The sequence below is a fragment of the Enhydra lutris genome, unplaced genomic scaffold, assembly GCF_002288905.1.
Source record: "Enhydra lutris kenyoni isolate GAN:26980312 unplaced genomic scaffold, ASM228890v2 scaffoldscaffold66, whole genome shotgun sequence".
Taxonomy (NCBI): Eukaryota; Metazoa; Chordata; class Mammalia; order Carnivora; family Mustelidae; genus Enhydra; species Enhydra lutris.
In genome coordinates this window covers 11,102,956-11,124,649 of record NW_019154150.1, presented here as the reverse complement: position 1 = coordinate 11,124,649, position 21,694 = coordinate 11,102,956, and the positions used below count along the sequence as shown (strand labels likewise).

The 21,694-nt window shown below is 52.3% G+C and overlaps 2 protein-coding genes across 4 annotated transcripts; one reads left to right on the top strand and one right to left on the bottom strand.

Moving 5' to 3' along the window:
• Positions 1-5,725: 5,725 nt before the first annotated feature.
• Positions 5,726-9,367, bottom strand: LOC111159049 (myeloid differentiation primary response 88). Its single transcript, XM_022521428.1, has 5 exons — positions 8,976-9,367; positions 7,990-8,124; positions 7,412-7,592; positions 7,117-7,208; positions 5,726-6,844 (listed from the first exon to the last, which is right to left on the bottom strand). Exons 1-5 carry the CDS (start codon positions 9,301-9,303, stop codon positions 6,690-6,692), a joined length of 891 nt encoding a protein of 296 aa, XP_022377136.1. The 5' UTR covers positions 9,304-9,367; the 3' UTR covers positions 5,726-6,689.
• Positions 9,368-11,356: 1,989 nt separating this feature from the next.
• On the top strand, positions 11,357-21,618 carry LOC111159048 (acetyl-CoA acyltransferase 1). Of its 3 annotated transcripts, none has more exons than XM_022521425.1 (12): positions 11,357-11,596; positions 11,795-11,888; positions 12,850-12,907; positions 15,353-15,432; positions 15,646-15,688; positions 17,741-17,839; positions 18,806-18,886; positions 20,033-20,223; positions 20,365-20,544; positions 20,823-20,878; positions 20,993-21,138; positions 21,368-21,618. In XM_022521425.1, the coding sequence occupies exons 1-12, from the start codon at positions 11,420-11,422 to the stop codon at positions 21,441-21,443; spliced, it is 1,281 nt and encodes a 426-aa protein (XP_022377133.1). In that variant the 5' UTR covers positions 11,357-11,419; the 3' UTR covers positions 21,444-21,618. The 3 variants fall into 3 exon arrangements, with proteins under 3 accessions (XP_022377133.1, XP_022377132.1, XP_022377134.1); XM_022521424.1 differs by having other exon boundaries at positions 20,802-20,878; XM_022521426.1 differs by lacking the exons at positions 17,741-17,839; positions 20,365-20,544.
• Positions 21,619-21,694: the final 76 nt, after the last annotated feature.

Sequence of the window (21,694 nt, the reverse complement as noted above, 5' to 3'; positions counted from 1 at the left end):
TGCGTTGTTGTTTTGTAATCATTATTTTGCTTGTTAATAAAAAGCAAATAGAAAATGAAGTGAGTTTATAATTGCTCACTGAAACATTTTAACACTGGCTGTTTTAAAATCCTTGTCAGGTAATTTCAACATCAGGGTCACCTTTCTATTAGCATCAGTGCGATTGGATTGTCTTTTCCTGCTCCAGATTTGCCTGGTTCTTGGTGTGAAGAGTGACTTTCAGCCTTGAAAATTTTGAGTGCTATGAGACTCTGGATCTTATTGAAACCTTCTGTTTTAGAAACCCTTCTCAGTGCTGTCCCAAGTTCAGGTTCCCTACTCAGCCTCCGTTGACATCCTGGGAAGCAGGCATGAGGGGGTGTGTAGTAACTGCGGGGCCAGGGTAGGAATTCAGATTGCCCACTGAGCCTCTGCTGATACCACCCTGGCTGGAGGGGGCGGGAGGCGTCAGTACTGCCCCCGTGTGGCCTCCACCGGCATAGTGGAGGAGCACCACCGGCCGCTGTCAGAGGCTAAAATCCTTACTCCCCACTAGGCCTCTTCTGACACCACCCGGCAGGTAGGAATAGAAATGTCCATGCCTGGCAGGGCATAGGTGGAATTGCAGTTTTTTCTACAGTTTTTATGGCTGGTTATTATCTAAAAGTTTTTTCTTTCCTTCTTTTTTAAGATTTATTTGAGAGAGAGAGACAGAGAGAGAGCATAAGAAGAGGGGAAAGGCAGAGGGAGAAGCAGACTCTGGCTGAGCAAGGGAGCCTGACACGGGGCTCCATCCCAGGACCCTGAGATCATGACCTGAGCCAAAGGCAGACGCTTAACTGACTGAGCCACCCAGGGGCCCCTAAAAGTTTTCTTTCTAGACTGTCCCTTGCTAGTCCTTTGGCTAGAGAGAGCAAACCCTTTTTTTTCTCCCCTCCCCCCCTTTTTTGGGTCTGTACCAATTAGTTTCTGGGTTGCTGGCTTCTCCAGTACTCAGTGTGAGCTATATAAGGCAAAAAGAAAACCCTGGGAATCACCACCATGTCATTATGTGGGTCCCTAGGTCCCTAACCAGTATGTCTCCTTTTCTTCACCTTTCAGAGTCTCCTTATGTTGTTCTTTTAACTATACTTAATAGAGGGAATAGGGAGAGATGTGTTTACTCCATATTTTCCCAGGACCAGAAGTCCCCAGGGCCTCTTAAACCATTTATTCTGCATAATCTGGCAGACAGCAGCGAGCAGGGACAAAGTTCCCCTGAATTGATGATGCATTCCCTCCTCACCCACCCACCTACCTGCACAATGGCCCAATGTGTTCTGCTCTGGGATTCTGAGTTCACCTTCTAGAATCTGAAATCATTCCAGCCTGGTTTGAACAGGCATACACCAGTTTTCCACCACTTGCCACTTCTCAGCCCCACGACTCAGATTTCTCTGTCTGCCAGAGGCCTCAGAGAGGCTGCTCTGCATTGCTGAGGGAAAGAACTGTATCCACGTCTTCCTGGCTTGGCTGAAGAGCCATGGTCCCTCTTGGCTATGAAGCAAGGCTTTCAGTGTGGCCGAAACAGAACCATGGCCCTTCTCCCTTTGTCCGGTATCCATGGGTCTGGTCCTTCTTCTACTTTTTTTTTTTTTTTAATTTCATTTATTTGACAGAGAGACAGCAAGAAAGGGAACACAAGTAGGGGGAGTGAGAGAGGGAGAAGCAGGCTCTCCAATGAGCAGGGAGCCTGACATGGGGCTCAATCTCAGGACCCTAGGATCATGATCTGAGCCAAAGGCAGACACTTAATGACTGAGCCACCCAAGCACCCCTGGGTCTGGTCCTTCTAACTCAAATGTCATGCCATTCATGAAAGTCCCTTTGAAGATAAAGTTAAAAATATTTTGAGTTAAAATGTTTTTGATATACTATTTTTAAGCCTCAGAATGAATGAGTAATTTTTAGAGCCAATTGTCAGAGATGAGATTTTCAAATGTCTGAAAATATATTATCAAATTTCCCCTCGAGGGGCACCTGCATGTCTCAGTGGGTTAAGTGTCTGCCTTTGGTTCAGGTCATGATCCCACGGTCCTGGGAAATCCCACATCAGGCTAGCTGCTCAATGGGGAGCCTGCTTCTCCCTCTGCGGGCTGCTCCCCCTACTTGTGCACTCTCTCCCTCACTCTCTCTCTGACAAATATTTAAAAAAAATAAAAAATAAAAACAAATCCCAGATACCTTTTATTTCATACCAATGTATTTCAGATTTGGACTCTTTTAACAAATTTGGATTTGGGGGCTCCTGGGTGGCTTGGTTGATTGGGCGGCTGCCTTCAGCTGGGGTCGTGATTATGGGGTCCTGGGATCTAGTCCCGCATCGGGCTCCCTGCTCGGCAGAGAGCCTTCTTCTCTCTCTCCCTCTGCCTGCCGTTCTGCTTACTTGTGCTATCTGTCAAATAAATAAAATCTTTTTTTAAAAACGTGGATATTGTGTAACTGCAGTGCTATTATCACATCTTAAAAAGATAGTGATCATTCTTTGGCATCATCTAATACTCAAATTTCCCCAATTGTCCTAAGAATGTCTTTTTTTTTTTAAAGAGGTTATTCTATTTTTTAAAAATTTTTAAAAGATTTTTATTTATTTGACAGACAGAGATTCACAAGTAGACATAGAGGCAGGCAGGGGGTGAGAAAGCAGGCTCTCCGCCAAGCAGAGAGCCCGATGCGGGGCTCGATCCCAGCACCCTGAGATCATGACCTGAGCCGAAGGCAGAGGCTTTAATTCACTGAGCCATCCAGGCTTTTTTTTAAGAAATGTCTTAATGAATGTCTTTTTTTAAGAAACAAAATACACATGACATGAAACATACCACCTTAACTATTTTTTAAGTATCCAGTTCAGTAGTGTTAAGTACATTCACATTGTCATACAGCCAATCTCCAGAATTTTTTCCTTGTACAAAACTGAAACCTTGCACCCATTAAACAGTGACTCTCCATTCTCTCCTCCCCTCACAGTCTGGAAACCACCACTTCATTTTCTATAAATCTGTCTATTTTAGATAACTCATAAAAATGGAATTATACAGTATGTATCTTTTTTGCAACTGGCTCATTTCACTTAGTGTAATGTCCTCAATGTTCATTCATATTGTGGCATGTATTAGAATTTCACTCCTTTCTGAGGATGAATAGTACCCCATTTATGTGTATACTATATTCTGCTAACCCATGCATCTGTCAAGGGTTATTTGGGTTTCTTCCATGGTTTGGCTGTTGGGAATAACACTGCTATGAATATGGGTGTACAACTATCTCTTCAAGACCTGGCTTTCAGTTCTTTTGGCTATATATTCAGAAGTGGAATTGCTGGATCATATGGTATTTCTGTGTTTAATTTTTTGAGAAATTGCCATAACCATTTACCACAGCAACCGCACCATGATACCGTCCCACCAGCAGAGCATGGGGCTTCAACTTTTCTACATCCTTGCCAACACTTGTTATGTTCTTGCATTGTTTTATTGATGGAAGGCATCCTAATGGGTGTGATATGGTGTCTTGTGTGTATGATTGTGTGTGTTTGGGGGGGGGGGGGCAGAGGGAGAGGGAGAGAGAATCTTAAGCAGGCTCCATGCCCAGTGCAGAACCCAATGTGGGGCTCGATCTCACGACCCTGAGATCATGACCCAAGTCGAGAAATTGAGAGTCAGCCGCTTAACCTACTGAGCCATCCAGGTGCCCCTTGTGGTTTTGATTTGGAGAAATGTCTGTTCAAGTCCCTTGCCCATTTTTGAATTGTTAATATTTCTTTTTTGTTGAGTTGTAGGAGTTCTGGATATTAACCTCTATCCGTTATATGATCCAAGAATGTCTTTTTACAATTGATCTGTTTGAACCAGGATCCAACCTAGTCACCCTATATTATATATATTTTATTGTCTAATCTGGAGGAAATCCCTCTCCCTGTTGTTTACCCCCTGGCACTGACTTGTGGCAGAGTTCAGGTTCATAGTCATGTAGTCTTACAGTTTTGTATTTTAACTTTACCCTCCCAAATTTTCTGCTTTTGCCTTTGATAATTTCAGCAGTGAATCTCCCCTACTGAAAAATGAGGGGTTCTTAATAAAAGATTCCTAGAAGACTACGCCCAAAATGAGGAGAGGAAGTTTTCTTGGTATCTGGGAACCTGCCTGCAGGGAAGCGGGCATTGGTGGAAGGAATGCGGGAGAGGTATGAGAATCAGAAGGGAGTGAGTGAGCACATTCAGGTCACCAGCCTGGCCTGAAAGAATGGAAGTGTTTTCCATGACTCTACTGGTGTTACCCAGAGGACCACCCTCCCCCACCCCCCGCCCAACCCCAAGACCAGGAGCCGACCCACAGGCTATCTCCCCAGTCATAGGTGGCACAGGGCAGATCCTGGGGTAGGGGGGGCACTCTTCCAGGACCACACTGAGGCTCTGCCTCCCAGGGCACACTGAAGAGGGAAGTCCTATCTCGGGGCTGCCCTGAATACATGGGGGCACTTCTAGTAGTCCCTGAAGGCATGGGGCAAGGCTGGCGAGCCTCCAGTATCCAGGAGGCTCAGGAGCCAGGACATGGTAACAGACCACTGAGTGAAAAGCTATGGTCATTGATAACGTCTGGGTACTCTAAAAGACCACTAGAGTTATCTCTTGGATTAGAATTATCACTGAATTTTTAAAAATAGTATATTTTCAAAATTTTCTTGAGTGAACAGTAAAAAAAGTGGCATTCTGTTTAAAAAATAGATCAAAACCAGGGCACCTGGCTGGCTCAGTCAGTAGAGAATGCAACTCTTGATCTTGGTCAGGGTTGTAAGTTCCAGCCCCCATTGGGTGTATAGATTACTTAAAAATCAAATCTTTAGGGGTGCTGGTGTCTCAGTTGGTTAAGTGTCTGACTCTTGATTTTGGCTCAGGTCATGATCTCAGGGTTTTGAGATCCAGCCGCGTGTCAGGCTTCATGCTGGACATGGAATCTGCTTGAGATTCTCTCTTAACCCTCTCCCTCTACCTGCTCCCCCACACAGGTATGCTTGCTTGCTCTCTTAACAACAGCAAAAAATCTCTAAAAAAAAAGATTTATTCATTTGACAGAGAGAGCACAAGAAGGGGGAGCAGCAGGCAGAGAGAGAGGGAGAAGCAGGCTCCCCACAGAACAGGGGGCCTGATGTGAGGCTCAATCCCAGGACCCTAGGATTATGACAGGACTCTGGGATAATGATCAGATCCTGGGATCATGACCTGAGCTGAAGGCAGACAATTAACTGACTGAGCCACCTAGGTGCCCCTCTCAAAAAAAAAAAAAAAAAAAGTCTTAAAAAAAAAAAAAGAAAAGCAAAAATAGATAAAAATCTTCAGGATTAACACAGATATGCTTCAGGATAACTATTATTCATAACTGAGTTCTCCAGAGATCTGTGGGCCAGAAGTTCTCCAGACTTTCCTTGGAGCTTAGAAGGGCCAAGCAAGGACCCAGAAACATGGCACAATCCAGGGAAGACCAAGCTTGGTAGAGGGGAGCAGTCTCCCTAGAGTCTGGAACTGAGGCCCCTATTCCTGGTTCTGCCTGCAGCCCTGGTGAGGCTTGGGACCTGTGAGGAGGAGGCCCAGCCTTCAGGAAGCCCCTGCCAAACGCACTGGAGCCTACCCCATGGGCCAATTTCTCTTACCCAGGAGAGCTTTATCCCAGGTTACTGCTTCTGAACTCCCAGACACGAGTGACACCTGCTATTCCAAAAGTATAGAACTCTTTATTATAAACCCAGGATAAAGAAGAGAAAGGACAAACATAGGTATATCTCAGCTCTCTGAAATTCTCACAGTGCATACAAAACAGGTATGAAAGGTACTTTTTTGAAATTGTTTAAAAATAATCCCCAAGATCAAAGTGAGGATAAGTGCACGGTTAGCGAAGTGCTTCATCAAGATCATGTAGAGAGGGGCCTCCAGTCCCTCCCAAGACCTTGAGGAAAGGTACCTTGCCCTAGCCCTGGCTGGGTGTGGAGCAGGAAAGATACATTTCCTATTAGATTTAGGGTCCTAGGGTCTGCCATGGGACAGAAACCTGAGACCATAACATTTTCTGCCCCAGGGAGAGCTTGAAGATAACTAGCACACAAATCCCCTGGGAGGGAAGTCTGCAGCTTACTTGCTCTGCGGGTTCAAGCAATTCTTTCTTGCTCTGTGCTTCACAGAGGGCATAAATGCTGGCATATTGGGTTCTTTCCAGAGTTAGGTTTCAATGAAGAGGGAAAAAAAGAGAAAAGGAATATAAGCGTGTCCCACCTTTGTCCAAGGTTAGGCCCCCTCGGTAGTGATTGAAACACAGCTACTGCCACTTCTTCCCACCCTACTTAGTTCTCAGGTGGAGAAACTGAGGCCCAAGATGTGTGGACATGTCAGGGCTGCTTTCACTGGTCCTCTTAGTGCCAGCTGGCTCTGGATTTCACTGTGTTGACAGATAACCCCACACGTGGACGTGCCCCTTGCAGCCACTGGTTCCATGCAGGACTTGAGATGCAACGTCCACACTGTGCACAGTGGCTACGGATGTGTCTGTGGAGTCGGCATCTCGAAGAACTGAGAGGCAAGTGGAGCTCAGACTACCCCTACAACTGCAGGAGGAAGCAGGGGCAGAAGTACATGTACGGGAAGACAGACATATGCACACACACCCAGGGTCCCATGGCAGTCTTCAGGGCAGGGACAGGGCCTTGGCGAGGCGAGTCCAGAACCAGGACTTGGTGCAGGGGTTGGTGTAGTCGCAGACAGTGATGAACCGCAGGATGCTGGGGAACTCTTTCTTCATCGCCTTGTACTTGATGGGGATCAATCGCTTCTGATGGGCACCTGCAAGCCAAGGAGTTCCAAGCTGACATCAGGCCCTCCCCCCACAGTAGTGGGGTGATCGGTCCCCAGCCCCGGGGTTAACAACAGCCTTCCCCTCAACGAAGCACCCCTGGCACACATTCACTCACAGAGAGGGCACTCATGTGCACACGCACTCAGGTCTACAGAAACCTACACGGTTCCTTGGTGCTGCACCCATGGCCCTTGGTGAGAGATTGATGGCATCCTGAGGTCCCACCCACCCACCGCTCTGTGGCAAAGGCAGTACTTACCTGGAGAGAGGCTGAGCGCAAACTTAGTCTGGAAGTCACATTCCTTGCTTTGTAGGTAATCATCAGAGACAACCACCACCATCCGCCGGCACCTAGGGGAGAGTAGGCAGGCTGCAGGCACTGTGGCAACCTAGTTCGGCATACTCCCCCCCCGCCCCCCGCTCCCAGGGAACAGACTCAGGAGGAGTCCACTGTCCCCAGGCTAGACGGGCCTGGCTAGGAGAATCCCAGCATCTGGATCTCTTGGGCAGGGCTTTATGTACCCCCCCGCTTGCACCCCGGCTACTTAGCCAACCTCTTCTCAATAAGCTCACTGGCAATGGACCAGACACAGGTGCCAGGCAGGACATCACGGTCGGACACACACAACTTCAGCCGATAGTTTGTCTGTTCCAGCTGCCGGATCATCTCCTGAACAAACTGGATATCGCTGGGGCAGTAGCAGATGAAGGCATCAAAACGCTCGGGCATTTGCCCTGGGTGCAGAGCACAAGGGTGTTGTCAAAGCTCTACAGAGGAAGAGCCCAGCCAGGAACCCCCAATCTAGGTGACCCTGGTCCTGAACCCTACACCAATCCTGAGGTGACTCTAAGAGAAAGTGCCCTTCCTAGGAGAGGGAAGATGAGTGTCTCTCCCCCACCTCCCCCGGCAGGGGCCAAGCCCTGGGTTGACCATGAAACAGACACATAATTTCACGAGTCTCATACCAACTAAGGGAGAGGATTATTATTATTCCCATTTCTTAGGTAAGGAATTGGGGAGATTAGAGAGATTAGGTGACTTGCCCAAGGGGCCACAGCCCATCTCCTATACTTTTAACCCAATATCCTATGATCCACTTGTCACAACTGGGGAGCAATATTGGATCCTTACCTAGGGGGTCATCAAGCATGGTGATGCCTCCCCGCTCTGGTGTCCGTGGGTCGCTGCTGTCTACAGCAGGCACCTGTAAGGGCTTCTCAGACTCCTCTTGCTGCTGTTTCAGAATATACTTTTGGCAATCCTCCTCTGCAGAGAAGACACAGGGTGTGGCAGGGGCTCCCCCTGTTTGTCCCATGCCTCTACCCCCAGTTAGGATCCAGCTCTTTTCCCACTCCCTTAACTATGTTGTGCTCCAGGCCTTTTCCAGCACACTGGTGCCATCCACAGTTCAACAGCTCTGAAAAGTTGAGTTCCCATCTGGTTCTGACCATCCCAATAGGATGTCATTGGTGTTCTGGTCATTTGGAAAGTCATCATGGTCAGGCTTGTGTCTTTCTGTCCCTTTGTCCTGGTGCTCCCTCCTAGAACTCCTGAGAATAGAACCCAAGGTCTGCTTGTTCTAGGACCCACCGCTGATGGCAGCGGGGGACTGGTGTGCAAGAACAGTTCGAGAGACCCAGTGGTTATGTGCAGCGAGGGCAGAGGCCCCAGCCAAGCAAGATGTGTCATCTATAGGCCACTGTTCCTACACTGTGCATGCATGTTATGTGTAACCGAGGGGCAGGAAGGGCTGCATTTCCCAGGGACCTGAGATTTAAATGACAGCTTTCAATCCCTCACCTGCCCTGTTGCTCTACCTGAAGCAGTCCTGCCTCCCCCACAAAGGACCCTGATTCTGACTCCTGGCCTACGTGAACGCCTTTACCTCTCCCCAGCCTTCACCCCCTTTCTCCAGCTCCTATCACCCCACTGAAAGAAGGAACTGGTCTCCCACGGTGGTACCACCCCTGCAAGGCTACCTCCAGCGTCCCCACCCCACCCCAGGCAGAAAAGGAGGGCTTCTCCAGGGGAGGTTAGATGCTGAGGCTGGGGAAGGTCAGCTCCCCCCCCCCCGCCCCCCACCGCAGGTAGGAGACCGGAAGCGCGCGCCTCCTCACCGATGCTGGGCCCCAGTTCCACCAACACATCTTCGCGGCCCAGCTTGGTGAGCAGCTCAAGCAGACGGCCCACCGAGGCCCCAGGGCGTCCCTGCCAGTCGTCCAGCAGCTTGCCCATGGGGTCTGCGTGCATCTCTAGATGCCGGATCTCCAAGTACTCGAAGCCCATCTCCTCGGCCAGCGCGGTCCAATCCGCCGCAACCTGCGTCCGCACGTTCAGGAACAGCGATAGGCGGCGCCGCACTCTCACGTTGAGAGCAGCCAGGGGCAGCGAGGACGTGGAGCAGACCAGGGACGCGGACTCCGCGGGGGAGACTTCTGCGGCCATGGCGGGATACCCCGGAGCCTCAGCGCTGTTGAGTCGCTTAGCCTGTCCGAGCTTCCTCCTTCCTTTACCGCCACTCCCGCCCCCGGCCCCGCCCCGCCGGTTTCTGTTTCCGAGAAGCACCGCCCTGCACTTGCATCTGGAGCCCTAGCAGCTGTGTGGAGGTGGGGACGCCCCGCCTCCGCTCTCGGGGTCTGGGGCAACAGGTTATATGCGAACCGGGGACCAGCCGTGGGAGGTCTGTGGAGGCCCACCGGCCTGGCCTCCGGGGTCTAGTGCGGGGGCGGGAGGGGCGTCACACGACCCTCCTTTGGGGGTTGTAGGAAATAGGTGCCTTGCTCTTTGGGATCTGGTAGAATCACGTCCTTTCTGTTGGGGATCTGAGGGGTTCATATGGTACTGCCCTCCAGGATGGCGGGGAGGGGGCAAAGGGGGAGACATTCCCCCCACTACACCCGTTCCTAGATCTCTTGGGAAGGCACATTCCAGAGGTGAGGTGGAAAAGGGTGTACTCCCTTCTGAAGTCTGAGGCATGCCACAGCCCTGCCTTTGAAAGGTGGGAGCCCCTCTGGGTTGGGGGTAACAGGGCACCCTGGCCTTTGGTGTCTAGGAGAGACCCCCTACTACTCTCTCAGGTCGAGGGAACACTTTACCATTGGAGTCAAGGGGGCACCTGGCCTTGCTCTTTAGAGTTGTTCAGGGGCGGGAGGTTGAGAAACACAGTCCTGACCTAAGAAGCTCTGGGCTTTCATTCCGTAGGTATTTACTGATCACCTAGTAAGTGTCAAGCATGTTGCAGGCACCCCGGATACACTCGGTGGAGACCCCAGCCTAGTGTGGGGGGTGGGCACTGATTAAATAAACCCAAACCACTGTAAAATGGGTAGGTATGTGCCACTCTCCTTATGAAGGGAGTTTATCACATCTCGGCAACTTCATACAATCTGTTCTCCTACAGATTGTTCTCCTACAGAAAAGAGTCCCCAATTCCCTGTGTTCTCGAAAGACTTCCCGGGACAGCGCAAGCTTGTCAGGGTAAGGGTCTGGGGCCTCTGGGGATTATTTAAGACTCTCAGCTCGCCTGCAGAGATCCAGGAGACAGCAGAGAAAACTGACAAGTGGAAAGAGGAATTAAAAGTCCCTGCCTCTTTCCCAAGCGGGAAGCCGCCGATGGGCGGGTTGGGGCGTGGTGCTGGCCGTCTCCCTCTTCTTGGGTTTGGTAGCCTGCAGCAGGCAGGGTTATAGGGGAAACAGCCCCGGCAATGGCGGACTTTGTTTCAAGATACTGAAAGGGCTATGCAGCTCCTGGGTGGCTTAGTCGGTAGAGCTTCTGACTGCTGGTTGCAGCTCAGGTCAGGATCTCAGGGCTTACAGATCTAAGACCCGAGTGAGGATGCTGCTCATTGTGGAGTCTTAAGATTCTCTCCCTCTCCCTCTGCCTCTCCTCTAGCTCATGATTTTGAGCTCTCAGTGTCTCTCTCACAAATAAATAAGTAAGAATTGTTTAAAGCTTATTTATTTATTTATTTGAGAGAGAGAGGAAGAGAGCCCCAGAGAAAGAACGAACAGGAGGGGAGGGACAGAGGGCGAGACGACTCTCTACTGAGCAGGAAGTGCCATGCGGGGCTCGATTCCAGGACCTTGGGATCATGACCTGAGCCGAAGGCAGACGCTTAACAGGCTGAGCCACCCAAGCGTCCCAATAAATATAATCTTAAAAAATAAAGACACACACAAGCCACCGAAAGGACTCTTCAGTAGGCAGGACTGCAACGGGAAAGGTTTCCGGCCGGCATTTCTGGGCGGGGCTTGGAAAGGGCCCCCTCCTGGTTGGCAGCCTTAGGCTACGGCAGGCGGGGCTTCGGGGCTTTGAGGGGAAAGACTCTCCACCAAAACAAGAGCTCTGCTTTAGGTGGTCTGATTAGAAGAAGGGGGCGGCACCTGAGGTAGACACCCCTTCTGGTTGGCTGAGGTGAGAGGCGGGCGAGACTTTAGGGCGGGGCTCTAGGCAGAGTTAAAGCCTCCTGGTAGAGTGGGTTCTGCGCCTGCGCGGAAGGCGGTCTGTTAGCTTCTACAGTGTTCCGGGCGGAGTCGGGGCTTAACTGGGCCGAGAGGCGTGATGCAAAGGCTGCAGGTGGTGCTGGGCCACCTGACCGGCCACCCCCAGTGTCGGGGGGAGCCGGCACCGGAGGCCGCGCCGTGCTTGAGCGGCGCTCCGCAGGTTTCGGCCGAGGACGTGGTGGTGGTGCACGGGCGGCGCACTGCCATTGGCCGAGGGGGCCGCGGCGGCTTCAAGGTGAGGCCCCGGGGTCCGGGCGCCCGGTGAAAGACTGGGGGCCTGAGCGGGCTGGGGTCTGGCCCCTCGGCGCCGGAGGGGGCTCCGCGCCCGAGCTGTGACCACTTTGTGTCTCTCGGGTGGGGTGGGGGAGCGGGGGTCCCAGGAACCCCGTGCACTGGTGGCGGGGGATCACGAAGGCGGTGCCTCTCGCTGCAGGACACCACCCCCGACGAGCTTCTCTCGGCCGTCATGACCGCGGTTCTCCGGGACATGAAGCTGAGCCCGGCGCAGCTGGGGGATATCTGCGTGGGTGAGCACATTCCCCGAGCTCTGGTCTTGGTCCTCCTCGCCCTCCATCCGGCCAAAGCCCTCCGCAAACACCTCTTCACCCTCCAGGCATCTTCTAGGTGCTTTCACTGAGGGGAATGTCTAGGGACCCCATGCAGTGAATTTAATCGTTTCTTCAGAGCCTACCCTTTCCTCCCACCTCCAGGCGCTCTCTGCCTCTCCACCCCTACCCAAGCACGTTCTGCCTGTTAAGTATGATGGAGAGCAGCGATCTTCATGCCATTCTAACACCCAAGCTGTTGGCACAGGAGTTTGCAGACACCGTAGGAGACAGGGTTCTCTAACCCATCCTGCCTGTGCCACCACAGAACAGAAGGACCATCAAAACCGTGAAGTTCAGCCCCTCACAGATGGAGACACTCAGTCCTGGGAAATTAGCAGCAGAAATTGGACCTGAAAGCCAGAGCCTCTTGACATTCTCCAACCTTTTACCTCCAACCCTATTCCTCTGGCCTGGAAACAATAGAACATGGCCAGACTCCTATCAATGGGTGCCATCCTTGGGTGGGGCATCACTGTTCTGCCTCTGAAATGCCAGCAGATTTGGCTGAGGACACTTCAGAAGGTGTGCATTTTCAGAAATTCATTTTCCCGACAAGACCAGTTTGTTTGCGAGCTTTGCGTTGCAGTCTTCCGTCCACGTTTCCTTTAAAGGCAGGCACCCAGCCCTCCCGCTGTTCATTGATTTTGGAAAAGCATGGTCCAGGTCAAGGGAATCTGTGACTCCTGTGGGCAGGGTTTAATTGTATGACCAGGGCAAGGTGCTGTATGACCAGCTCCTTGAAATTCCAGAGCCCCAGTGGAGCCTGCTGAGGGCTTGTGTTGTGGAAGAAAGATCTGGAATGTCCTCTCTCTAGTATTCACAACTGTACCTGAGTGTCTGGAACACTATCTGGCACTGAATAAAGGTTTGTTGTCCACAGGAAATGTGCTTCAGCCGGGGGCCGGAGCAATCATGGCCCGAATTGCTCAGTTTCTGAGGTAAACTTTTCTAGTTCTAGCTGTGGGTTGGCCATTTTGATTCTTGAGTAGGCTCAGGCCCCAGGGACCTCAGCTTATGAGTGGTTGAGTACCAGACCCAGATGCAGCCAGGGTCCTTGACACCCTGCTTTTGTGGACACTACCTTTCCCCTACTTTGGCATATTCTTGTGTTTTTTTGTTTGTTTTTGTTTTGTGGGTTTTTTTTTTTTTTTTTGGTTTGTTTGTTTTGTTGTGTTTTTAAAGTAACCTCTGTGCCTAGTGTGGGGCTTGAACTCAGGACCCCGAGATCAAGAGTGTGGGCTCTACTGATTGAGCCAGCCGGGTGCCACTCCCCTACTTTGAAGGAAGTTTGTATTATCGGTGCTGAGCCAAGACAAACAGGGCCTTTGGGACTAGAGCAAAAGCTCTCTGGGGCCTGATCATTTAGCCAAAGTCAGCTGTTGCTTGCCTAAGCATGGACTCTGTCCTCTTTTTGCCAGGCAACTAACCAGTAAGGCACACTGAAGGGTGACTTTGAGCTTTTATTTTTTTTATTTTCTAAAGATTTTATTTATTTAACAGAGAGACAGAGATCACAATTACGCAGAAAGGCAGGCAGACAGAGAGGGGGAAGCAAGCTCCCCGCTGAGCAGAGAGCCCGATCCCAGGACCCTGAGATCATGACCTGAGCCGAAGGCAGAGGCTTAACCCACTGAGCCACTCAGATGCCCCAACTTCGAGCTTTTAAAACCTAGTTGAGCAAACTGAGACCTTCAAGACATAGTTCATCAGCAGAGGCCTGGGGATTCGGCACAACCCTGGGGTGAGGGGTAGCCCTGGAGGGGCCCTGGGAAACTTGCCCTTCACCACTTGCTGTCCCAAGACAGGGGAGGAGTGCTTAAATTATCGTCATGTATAGATTTAAGAACCACTTTGCACTTCCTATTACCTGGAGAAGAAATAATAGGAACGTTAGCTAGTGAAGGAACAGGAAAACTGACAAAACCTTTAGGGACTGGGACAGGTTCAGACTGCTTAGCGTGGAGTTCAAGGACTCCCTCGATCTGGCTCCAGACATAGCATCCAGCCTTATTTCCCAGCTGTTTATTTGCCTTGACTTTTACTCTTTAAGCCCACCTGTCTGCCCACTGTCTTCCCCTTGGAGTGCTGTCCCTCCCTCCTCTCTCTGCACTGTTATTGCAGTCTCTGCCAGCTGATCCATTGTCTCTGTGCTGGTCAGCCTGCCTCTAGGAATGTCAGCATCCCTCACATGGTGCTTTGTATAGAGCAGGTTTTTGGTGAACTGCTGGTGGATTGGGTGAAGAAGTGGTAACTAAGTAGAAACTAGCTAGTAAGGAGTTAGGAGACCTGGGAGGGATTATACAGGCTGCATGAGTCTAGGAGGCTACCAACCTGAGAGGCTCTCACCAGGGCCTGGCCTGGGCACTAGCTCACAGGTTGCCGACCCTGGCTACACACCAGAGCATCTCCAGAGCACGTTCACCCCCTGAAGTTCTGAATCCAAGGGTCTGAGGAAGGGCTGGGGATTTTTCCAGGGTTCGTACCCTTGGTCAGGGAGGGTTACATCAGGAGGGACAGCCCCACCAGCTTCTCAGACTGGTACCAGTGTGGAAACCTAGGGGAACACCCCCAAACAAGGGATGTTAGAATACTTGGTACCCATCAAGGGTTCTTTGTCCAGCAGGGAACAGACCTTCCAGAGAGTGGGAACTTAAAGGGTTAGCTAAAGGGACGCCTGGGTGGCTCAGTGGGTTAAGCCTCTGCCTTCAGCTCAGGTCATGATCTCAGGGTCCTGGGATCGAGCCCCGCATTGGGCTCTTTGCTCAGCAGGGAGCCTGCTTCCCCGCTTCTCTTTCTGCCTGCCTCTCTGCCTATTTGTGATCTCTGTCTATCAAATAAATAAAATCTTTAAAAAAAAAAAAAGGGTTAGCTAAATAGTGGTAAGGCTGATGGTTTCTGGCCTCATGCTTGAGACGTTCATTCATCCATTCATTCATTCATTCTTTTTTAATTTTATTATTTTTGCCCTGGTTTTCTGCCCCAGCAACAGATCCCATTCTTACTATTATTATTATTATTATTAATTTTTTTTTTTTGAGGAAACGGATGTATAGTTTTCCTTTTCTTTAATCTTCAAAGGGAGAGAAAGAAGGATCCTTGTGGTCCAACCAGTTTTCCTTGCCTTTGGGCTGTTCTTGACCTTGGTTAAGGAGACTCACAGGAGGAAAGAACATGTGTTGTGGGGCCCTGGGGTACAGGTCCCTGCAGAGATGGGGTCTGCCCAGTAAGGATCTGGCCTAGAGTGGCGACAGGGCTGTTGGTTTGTTCCCCTGGTTTTTGTATCCCTTGCTGGGGCAGTCTTATTGACCAGGAGCATAGGCCTGCTTTCCATGAGAGGCTGGCAGAGGAGAGGGGGCTGACTGTGGTTTCGCTTTCTGTTTCAGTGACATCCCAGAGACCGTGCCTTTGTCCACCGTCAATAGACAATGTTCATCTGGGCTCCAGGCAGTGGCCAACATAGCTGGTAAGTTATGAAGGGGTGGGTGCCCACTGCTCCAGCCTGGCCTTGGTCCTGGCTCCATGGGTTTAGGTCTTACCTAAGGTCTACCTTACCTGGGTCTTACCATCTCTGAGGCTGGGGCTGAGTCCCACTTAGAGACCAGGTGGGGAAGAGGCTCCTCTGTTTTAGAGCAGATGGACTCTGATAAAGAATGTTTATGAAATGCTTTTGTTGCAGGTGGCATCAGAAATGGGTCTTATGACATTGGCATGGCTTGTGGGTAAGAATTTCTTTCTGCCAGAGCTTACTAATCAACGTCTAACAATAAAACTCATTTTCATGTCCTGAGTTCTCAGGGGCCGTAATGACAGGATTCTCCCTTGGCCCTTTTAGGCAGATGTCTGGGAGTAGATTCCTACAAATTCAGCTTAGAAGTAGCCCCCAGCTCTGCATGCTCAGAACTGCTCACACCTCTCAGCACTAGTGGGGAAAGGGAATTGGCTTTTAGAAGCTTGCTTTCTTGGGAATTTGTCAGGCTGGAAAATGCAAGTATTTTGAGAAAATAGCGCCCTTGGATTTCCTTCTGTGGCCCTATGATGCTATTGAGGTGTTGCAGTTTGGGTTGCCTGAAGCCAGGGACAGTTGTCTGCTATGTAACTAGTCTGTTCATTTTATGAGGCTGTGGGTCCCCTTGACCCCCTCCTTGGTACCATGGTGGAAACTTGCAGTTGCCTGCTGGGCTCTGAGGGGCATGGTCAGATCTGCGGTGGTTTGGTCACTGTCAGCTGTGGCTCTGTCTTCAGCTGCAGCACCTGGAGTCACAGAAGGCATACAGGGCAGTGCCTCCAGGGAGGGGAAGGGCCCTGGGACCCCGTCTGGGGTGGGCATCTGGTATCAGAAGGCAGGCAAAGCCAGGACTCTGGCAGGCTCTGGGAGGCAAGCAGCCCCAGGATTTTGACACGTTCTCTCTGCCTTTCATTTCCACTTTGGAGCATTTCTTGGAGTGTTGTGGGGCTGCCTCAGGGCTGTGCTGCCTGGCACTGGTTGTCTGCGCTTGTAAACAAAGCCAGAGACCACACTGCAGAGCCTTGGGCCAGGCAAGGGCCACTGCCAGTCTGCCCTTGGATTTCTCTCATGGTCCTCTATCTTCCTAGGGGTGGGACAGGTATGGATAACTTGAAAAGGGTGGAGTCTTCATGAGTTCTTGAGAGGGCATCTGAGTCCCCAGGCAGATTAAAGACTATGTTTCTAGAGTATTGAAGGTCTGGGCCAAGACTGTCCCCCATAGGCTTTGATCATGAAGAGGAGCCCCAGGGCATCCTGGTTGGGAACAGGCTCTGGGGCCAGACATCTAAGTCCGGATCCCTGCTGAGTGACTATGGACAAGTTACTCAGCTCTTTGGGCCTCAGTGTCCTCATGTATAAAATAGGGGAAAAAGACCTCAGTCCTGTTGACGTTGATAATATTAAAGGGAGTAGTAACAGCAGCTATCACTCTGGGATGTATGTCATGTGACTGATGCTGTTGAAAGCTTTCTAATATCTGAACAGATTTTCAAATAGCACAGGGCATGTGAAAAGCATTCAGAGTTACATGTTATCCCTTGAGGCCCTATGTTCCTTGAGGGCCTTGAGGGCCTTTTTTTTAACCTTTATTTGAGAGAAAGCACATGCGCCCGAGCCAGGGGGAAGGGTGGGCAGCGGGAGGGAGAGAGAGAAAACCAAGCTGACTCTGCACTGAGCATGGTGCTGGACTTTGGGCTCGATCTCATGACCCTGAGATCAGACCTGAGCCAAATCCCAGAGTTGGACGCTTAACTGACTCCACCCCCCAGGTGTCCCCCACCCCTACCCCGGCCCCTTAAAGGCCTGTTTGACAGCTCCAAACTGAGATCTTGCCTTCCAGAGCTCCTAGCACCTCGTGGGTGCAGATCAGATGGCCTTTGATCTATGGCTTTTAAAATACTTATTTCTTTTACCCTCTGAACCTTTGCTGCCTGAGGGCAGGGCCCCGGCTTCCTGGATGTGGCTCGCACTAGGCGGCTTTGCCAGGGAACCATGGACTGGCCAGCTGCAGGAGCATTTGCGCAAGAGAAGCACAGCCCTGCCTGGGAGTGTGGACTGTGCAACGCTCCATCCTCGCGTGGGGGTGGAGGGGACCCAGCAGCCCTGCACGGCCAGCTCTGCCTTCCTGGCCAGTGCCCTGCCCAGGGTTCCGAGACAGCCTGCTGGATTTCCCAGGGCCTGCTGCCTTTTTCCTAGCACTCACCAGAGGCATAGCTGTCCCTGGGGTAGTCCTGGGAGTGACCACCCTCCTCCACTGCCTCCTCAGGGTGGAGTCCATGTCCCTGGCTGACAGAGGAAACCCTGGAAATATTACTTCGCGCTTGGTGGAGAAGGAGAAGGCCAGAGACTGCCTGATTCCTATGGGGTGAGTTTGCCCCCTCAGCTCCCTTCCTGGCCTGGAGCAGGCGCACAGAGACTTGGATCATCTTGTGACCTCCCGGGCTTGTTCTGCTTTGCTGGGACATGGGGATGGGACTTGCGGCCCCTGACTTCCCTTTCTTGAGGCCTCCAAGTCCTCTATGTCTCTAGGTTTCTGGTCATGGCCCAGCCTGTCACTCCCACCCTGAGGGGCCAGTTGCACAAGGAACAATGGCATCTGCATGCCAGAGGCTTGGAGGCCTACGAACTTGAAGTGGAAGGGCTTTGATTTGGAACACTCTGGTGCGGGGTCTTGGGCCCTGTCAGAAGCAACATCACAGTGCCTTGCATTTCCTCGGCACCTTAGCTGTGCAGCCAGCATCACTGAGCCTCTGGCCATCCCCCAGGTTCATAAGCAGGGCGTCATGGCTCCCCTGAATGTGAGATTTGAGGCTAAGAGAGGGGCAATACCCTGGCTGCCCCCACATCCAGTGACCCTATCTCCCAGGGAAGTGTCTAAAGCCAGAAGGCCAGGTTGGAAGGCCTGGCTGTGTCTCTGGGCTTTGAGAGTGAGGGCTGGGTCTGGTCACAGTGAGCAGAAAGCCTGGGGGTGGCCTTCCCAGAGAGCCATGGGGGCCTTCCTCTTCCCACCTGAGAGCAGCTTTTCTCAAGGCATAGGGGAAGCTGGCTAAGAGTAACTGGTTAGTATTCCCACCCATTCCCTCATCTGCCCCTCTACTGGGCTGGTCTTTCCAGTGTACAAGCTTCTCAGGGTCCGGCCAGCACTCCTGCCTCCCTCTCTGTGCCCCCACACTCCACCCTAAGTCATCTTCTGACTCTATGGCGTGGACTGGCCCTCCTGTCCTCCTCTGCCTACAGCCGCAGGGACTCAGAGTTGCAAGCAGAGCTCTGCAACCTGGCCCAGGCCCCCAGGATGCTGGACATGTCCCCACAGTGCGCGCTTTTATTTCAGGATAACTTCAGAGAATGTAGCTGAGCGGTTTGGCATTTCGCGGGAGAAGCAGGATACCTTTGCCCTGGCTTCCCAGCAAAAGTGAGTGTCTTTTGGGATGGGGTGTGTAAGGGGCTAGAGAGAGAGAGGTTTTGAGGCTGGATTAAGTGGCCTCAGGTGGAGCTGCCCTTAGGCTACAGCTGGGCAGTGAGTGGTTTCCAAGCCTAGTGCCTGTCGGGAGGGAGAGGTGGGCAGGGACCGGGGATGTGCTGGAAGTACACTGACAGCTCTTCCATGTCCTTTTACTGTCTGATCACCCCGAGTCTCTCCCTAGCTGGGCTTCAGTTTCCCCGTCTATTCATCAGGAGTGTGATGAGGAGCAGGACTCTTGATTGTCTGTGGTTTGGTGATTCGACATGGCAGCCACAGGCGTCACTAGATAGCCTGGTTGTGGGGCCTGCACTGCTGGGGACCCTGGCATCCCAGCTTCTGGACCACCCCTGTGTCTGGGGAGCATCAGAAGACCCCTGGGGGCTCAGGCCTCTGGGCAGGAGCAGGCTGAGGTTGACAAGCCCCAGATGCCTAGAGAGGACAGCAAAAGAAGGGAGGGGGCTTCTCTGAGGAAGTGGTTCTTAGGCACCTGGGGTCAAGGAAGCATTTGAAAACTGGAATCTTCTCCAGGGGAAACCCTGGGCACTGACATCTTGCATATGATTGCAAGGATCACCCTAAAAACACTTTGTGCTTTTGTACTCTTTAAATAAGATTCATTAAGTAATTTAGTGTATGTCATTTTACATGTTTGGAAACTGGGGAATAGATGAAACTGAGCCATTGGGATGGAGCAGACAAGTTGGTAAAACCCAGCACAGATATTCTTGGGGCTCCGTCTTCAATTTGGCTCAGTCCCTCGTGGGTGAAGGGCTCAAAGGGGGAGGTATCACATCTAAACTTCCCCTTGCCCTTCAAGGTTGGGATTGGCCAAGATCTGAAGATAGGAGGCTGAAGGCCAAGAAGGCCCCATAAGGCTTCAGGTCTCCCACTCCCAGGCTGGGAAGAGGGGCCCTCAGCAGTCGCTTACAGCTCTCCTGAGGCAAGCATGTCCCCATATTTAGGAGTCTGAATTAGTGTGTCTGCCCCAGTGGGCAGGGGCGGTAGAGGCAGTGGGAGGGGCCCCTGGAAGGAAGGGACCCCTGAGAGGAAGGCACCCCAAGGGAGCCTGAGCCTGGCTGTCCATGGTGCTGGCAGGGCAGCCAGAGCCCAGAGCAAGGGCTGTTTCCAAGCTGAGATTGTGCCTGTGACCACCACGGTCCATGATGACAAGGGTACCGAGAGGAGCATCACCGTGGCCCAGGATGAGGGTATCCGCCCCAACACCACCATGGAGGGCCTGGCCAAACTGAAGCCTGCCTTCAAGAAGGGCGGCTCTACCACGGCTGGTGAGACTGGGCTGGGGGAGGGCCAGGAGGGGCCGTGTCCTGCGGGGTGTTCTCTGGGAACCTGGAACCTCCAGGCAAGGTGTGCAGGTGGAGCTCCTCCGCCTGCCCTGACGCATCCTAACCCCTACGATTTGCCTCTAGGAAACTCCAGTCAGGTGAGTGATGGGGCAGCTGCCCTCCTGCTGGCTCGGAGGTCCAAGGCAGAAGAGTTGGGCCTTCCTATCCTTGGGGTCCTGAGGTCCTATGCGGTGGTTGGGGTCCCGCCTGACATCATGGGCATTGGACCTGCCTATGCCATCCCCGTAGCTTTGCAGAAAGCAGGTAAGGCGGTTTCTTCGAGATCTCTATCTGTTTCCCACTCCTGCCTCTCGTACTGTTGCCGCTGTGGGGGGAGGTCATGTGAGTGCCGCCGAGTGAAGGTGGGCCAGGCTAGCCTCCTGACCCCCCAGCCCTTCCTGACCTCACGGCCGGGACCCACCTGCCCATGTGGACTAGGCATAGCAAGCAGCCTTTAGGCCATGGCTGGGATGGGGCCCTGGGGGACAGAGTCCTGCCACGGGGACGCTGAGTTAGCTTAGGTCTTCTCCCCGTGCCCACAGGGCTGACGGTGGATGATGTGGACATCTTTGAGATCAATGAGGCCTTTGCGAGCCAGGTGAGCTTTCCTTTTTCCATGTTGCCTGGGCCTGGGATGGCCAAGGAGGAGCCTGTGGGCATGGGATGCAGGGGCTGGGGAGGGAACTGTAACTGATGCTCTGCCCCCTCCCAGGCTGTCTACTGTGTGGAGAAGCTAGGTCTCCCCGCCGAGAAGGTGAACCCTCTTGGGGGTGCAGTGGCCCTGGGCCACCCGCTGGGCTGCACTGGAGCTCGACAGGTCATCACGCTCCTTAATGAGCTGAAGCGCCGTGGGAAGAGGTAAGCTGGGTTCACTGAGGGGGAGGCACACATGCATGTGTGCTCTGAACGGAGGACACAGGGCCGTGACCCCTATTCTCCCTGGGGGCCAGCGAGTACTTGCCATCCTGGGTGTGGCCTTCAGCGGGCAGTCTAGGAGCCCCACAGGCCCAGAGATCTGTTGAGAGCTCGGTGGGGAGGACTTTGCCCTTGGTGCCTTCACCCAGCCAACACAGTCTTGCTTCCCTAGGGCCTACGGGGTGGTGTCCATGTGCATCGGGACCGGGATGGGAGCAGCTGCTGTCTTTGAATACCCCGGAAACTGAGCAGGGCCCCACTGAGTTCCGCTCCAGTGTAGGTGGCAGCACTGGGACAAACATGAGCACTGGTGACACAATACAGGTGTGGCTGAGGTTCAGGGCTGCCTTCTGCCAGGCCACCCAGGTCACCATGTGGGTCCTGGGGATGAGGAGTGCAGTGGACAATAAATACGTATTCTTATCTTGGTGGCTGTGATTTTTCCCAAAGGCCAGTTCTGGCTGGCTCGGGCCTCGCCTCTGGCCCAGCTGCATGTGGA

Coding starts and splice junctions, on each gene's coding strand:
- LOC111159049 (XM_022521428.1), bottom strand. CDS start 9,303: ATGGCCGCAGAAGTCTCCCCCGCGGAGTCCGCGTCCCTGGTCTGCTCC. Junction 8,125..8,975: donor GGAACTGGGGCCCAGCATCG/GTGAGGAGGCGC, acceptor TCTTCTCTGCAG/AGGAGGATTGCCAAAAGTAT. Junction 7,209..7,411: donor AGTGAGCTTATTGAGAAGAG/GTTGGCTAAGTA, acceptor ACTCTCCCCTAG/GTGCCGGCGGATGGTGGTGG.
- LOC111159048 (XM_022521424.1), top strand. CDS start 11,420: ATGCAAAGGCTGCAGGTGGTGCTGGGCCACCTGACCGGCCACCCCCAG. Junction 11,597..11,794: donor GGGGCCGCGGCGGCTTCAAG/GTGAGGCCCCGG, acceptor CTCTCGCTGCAG/GACACCACCCCCGACGAGCT. Junction 21,139..21,367: donor CTGAAGCGCCGTGGGAAGAG/GTAAGCTGGGTT, acceptor TTGCTTCCCTAG/GGCCTACGGGGTGGTGTCCA.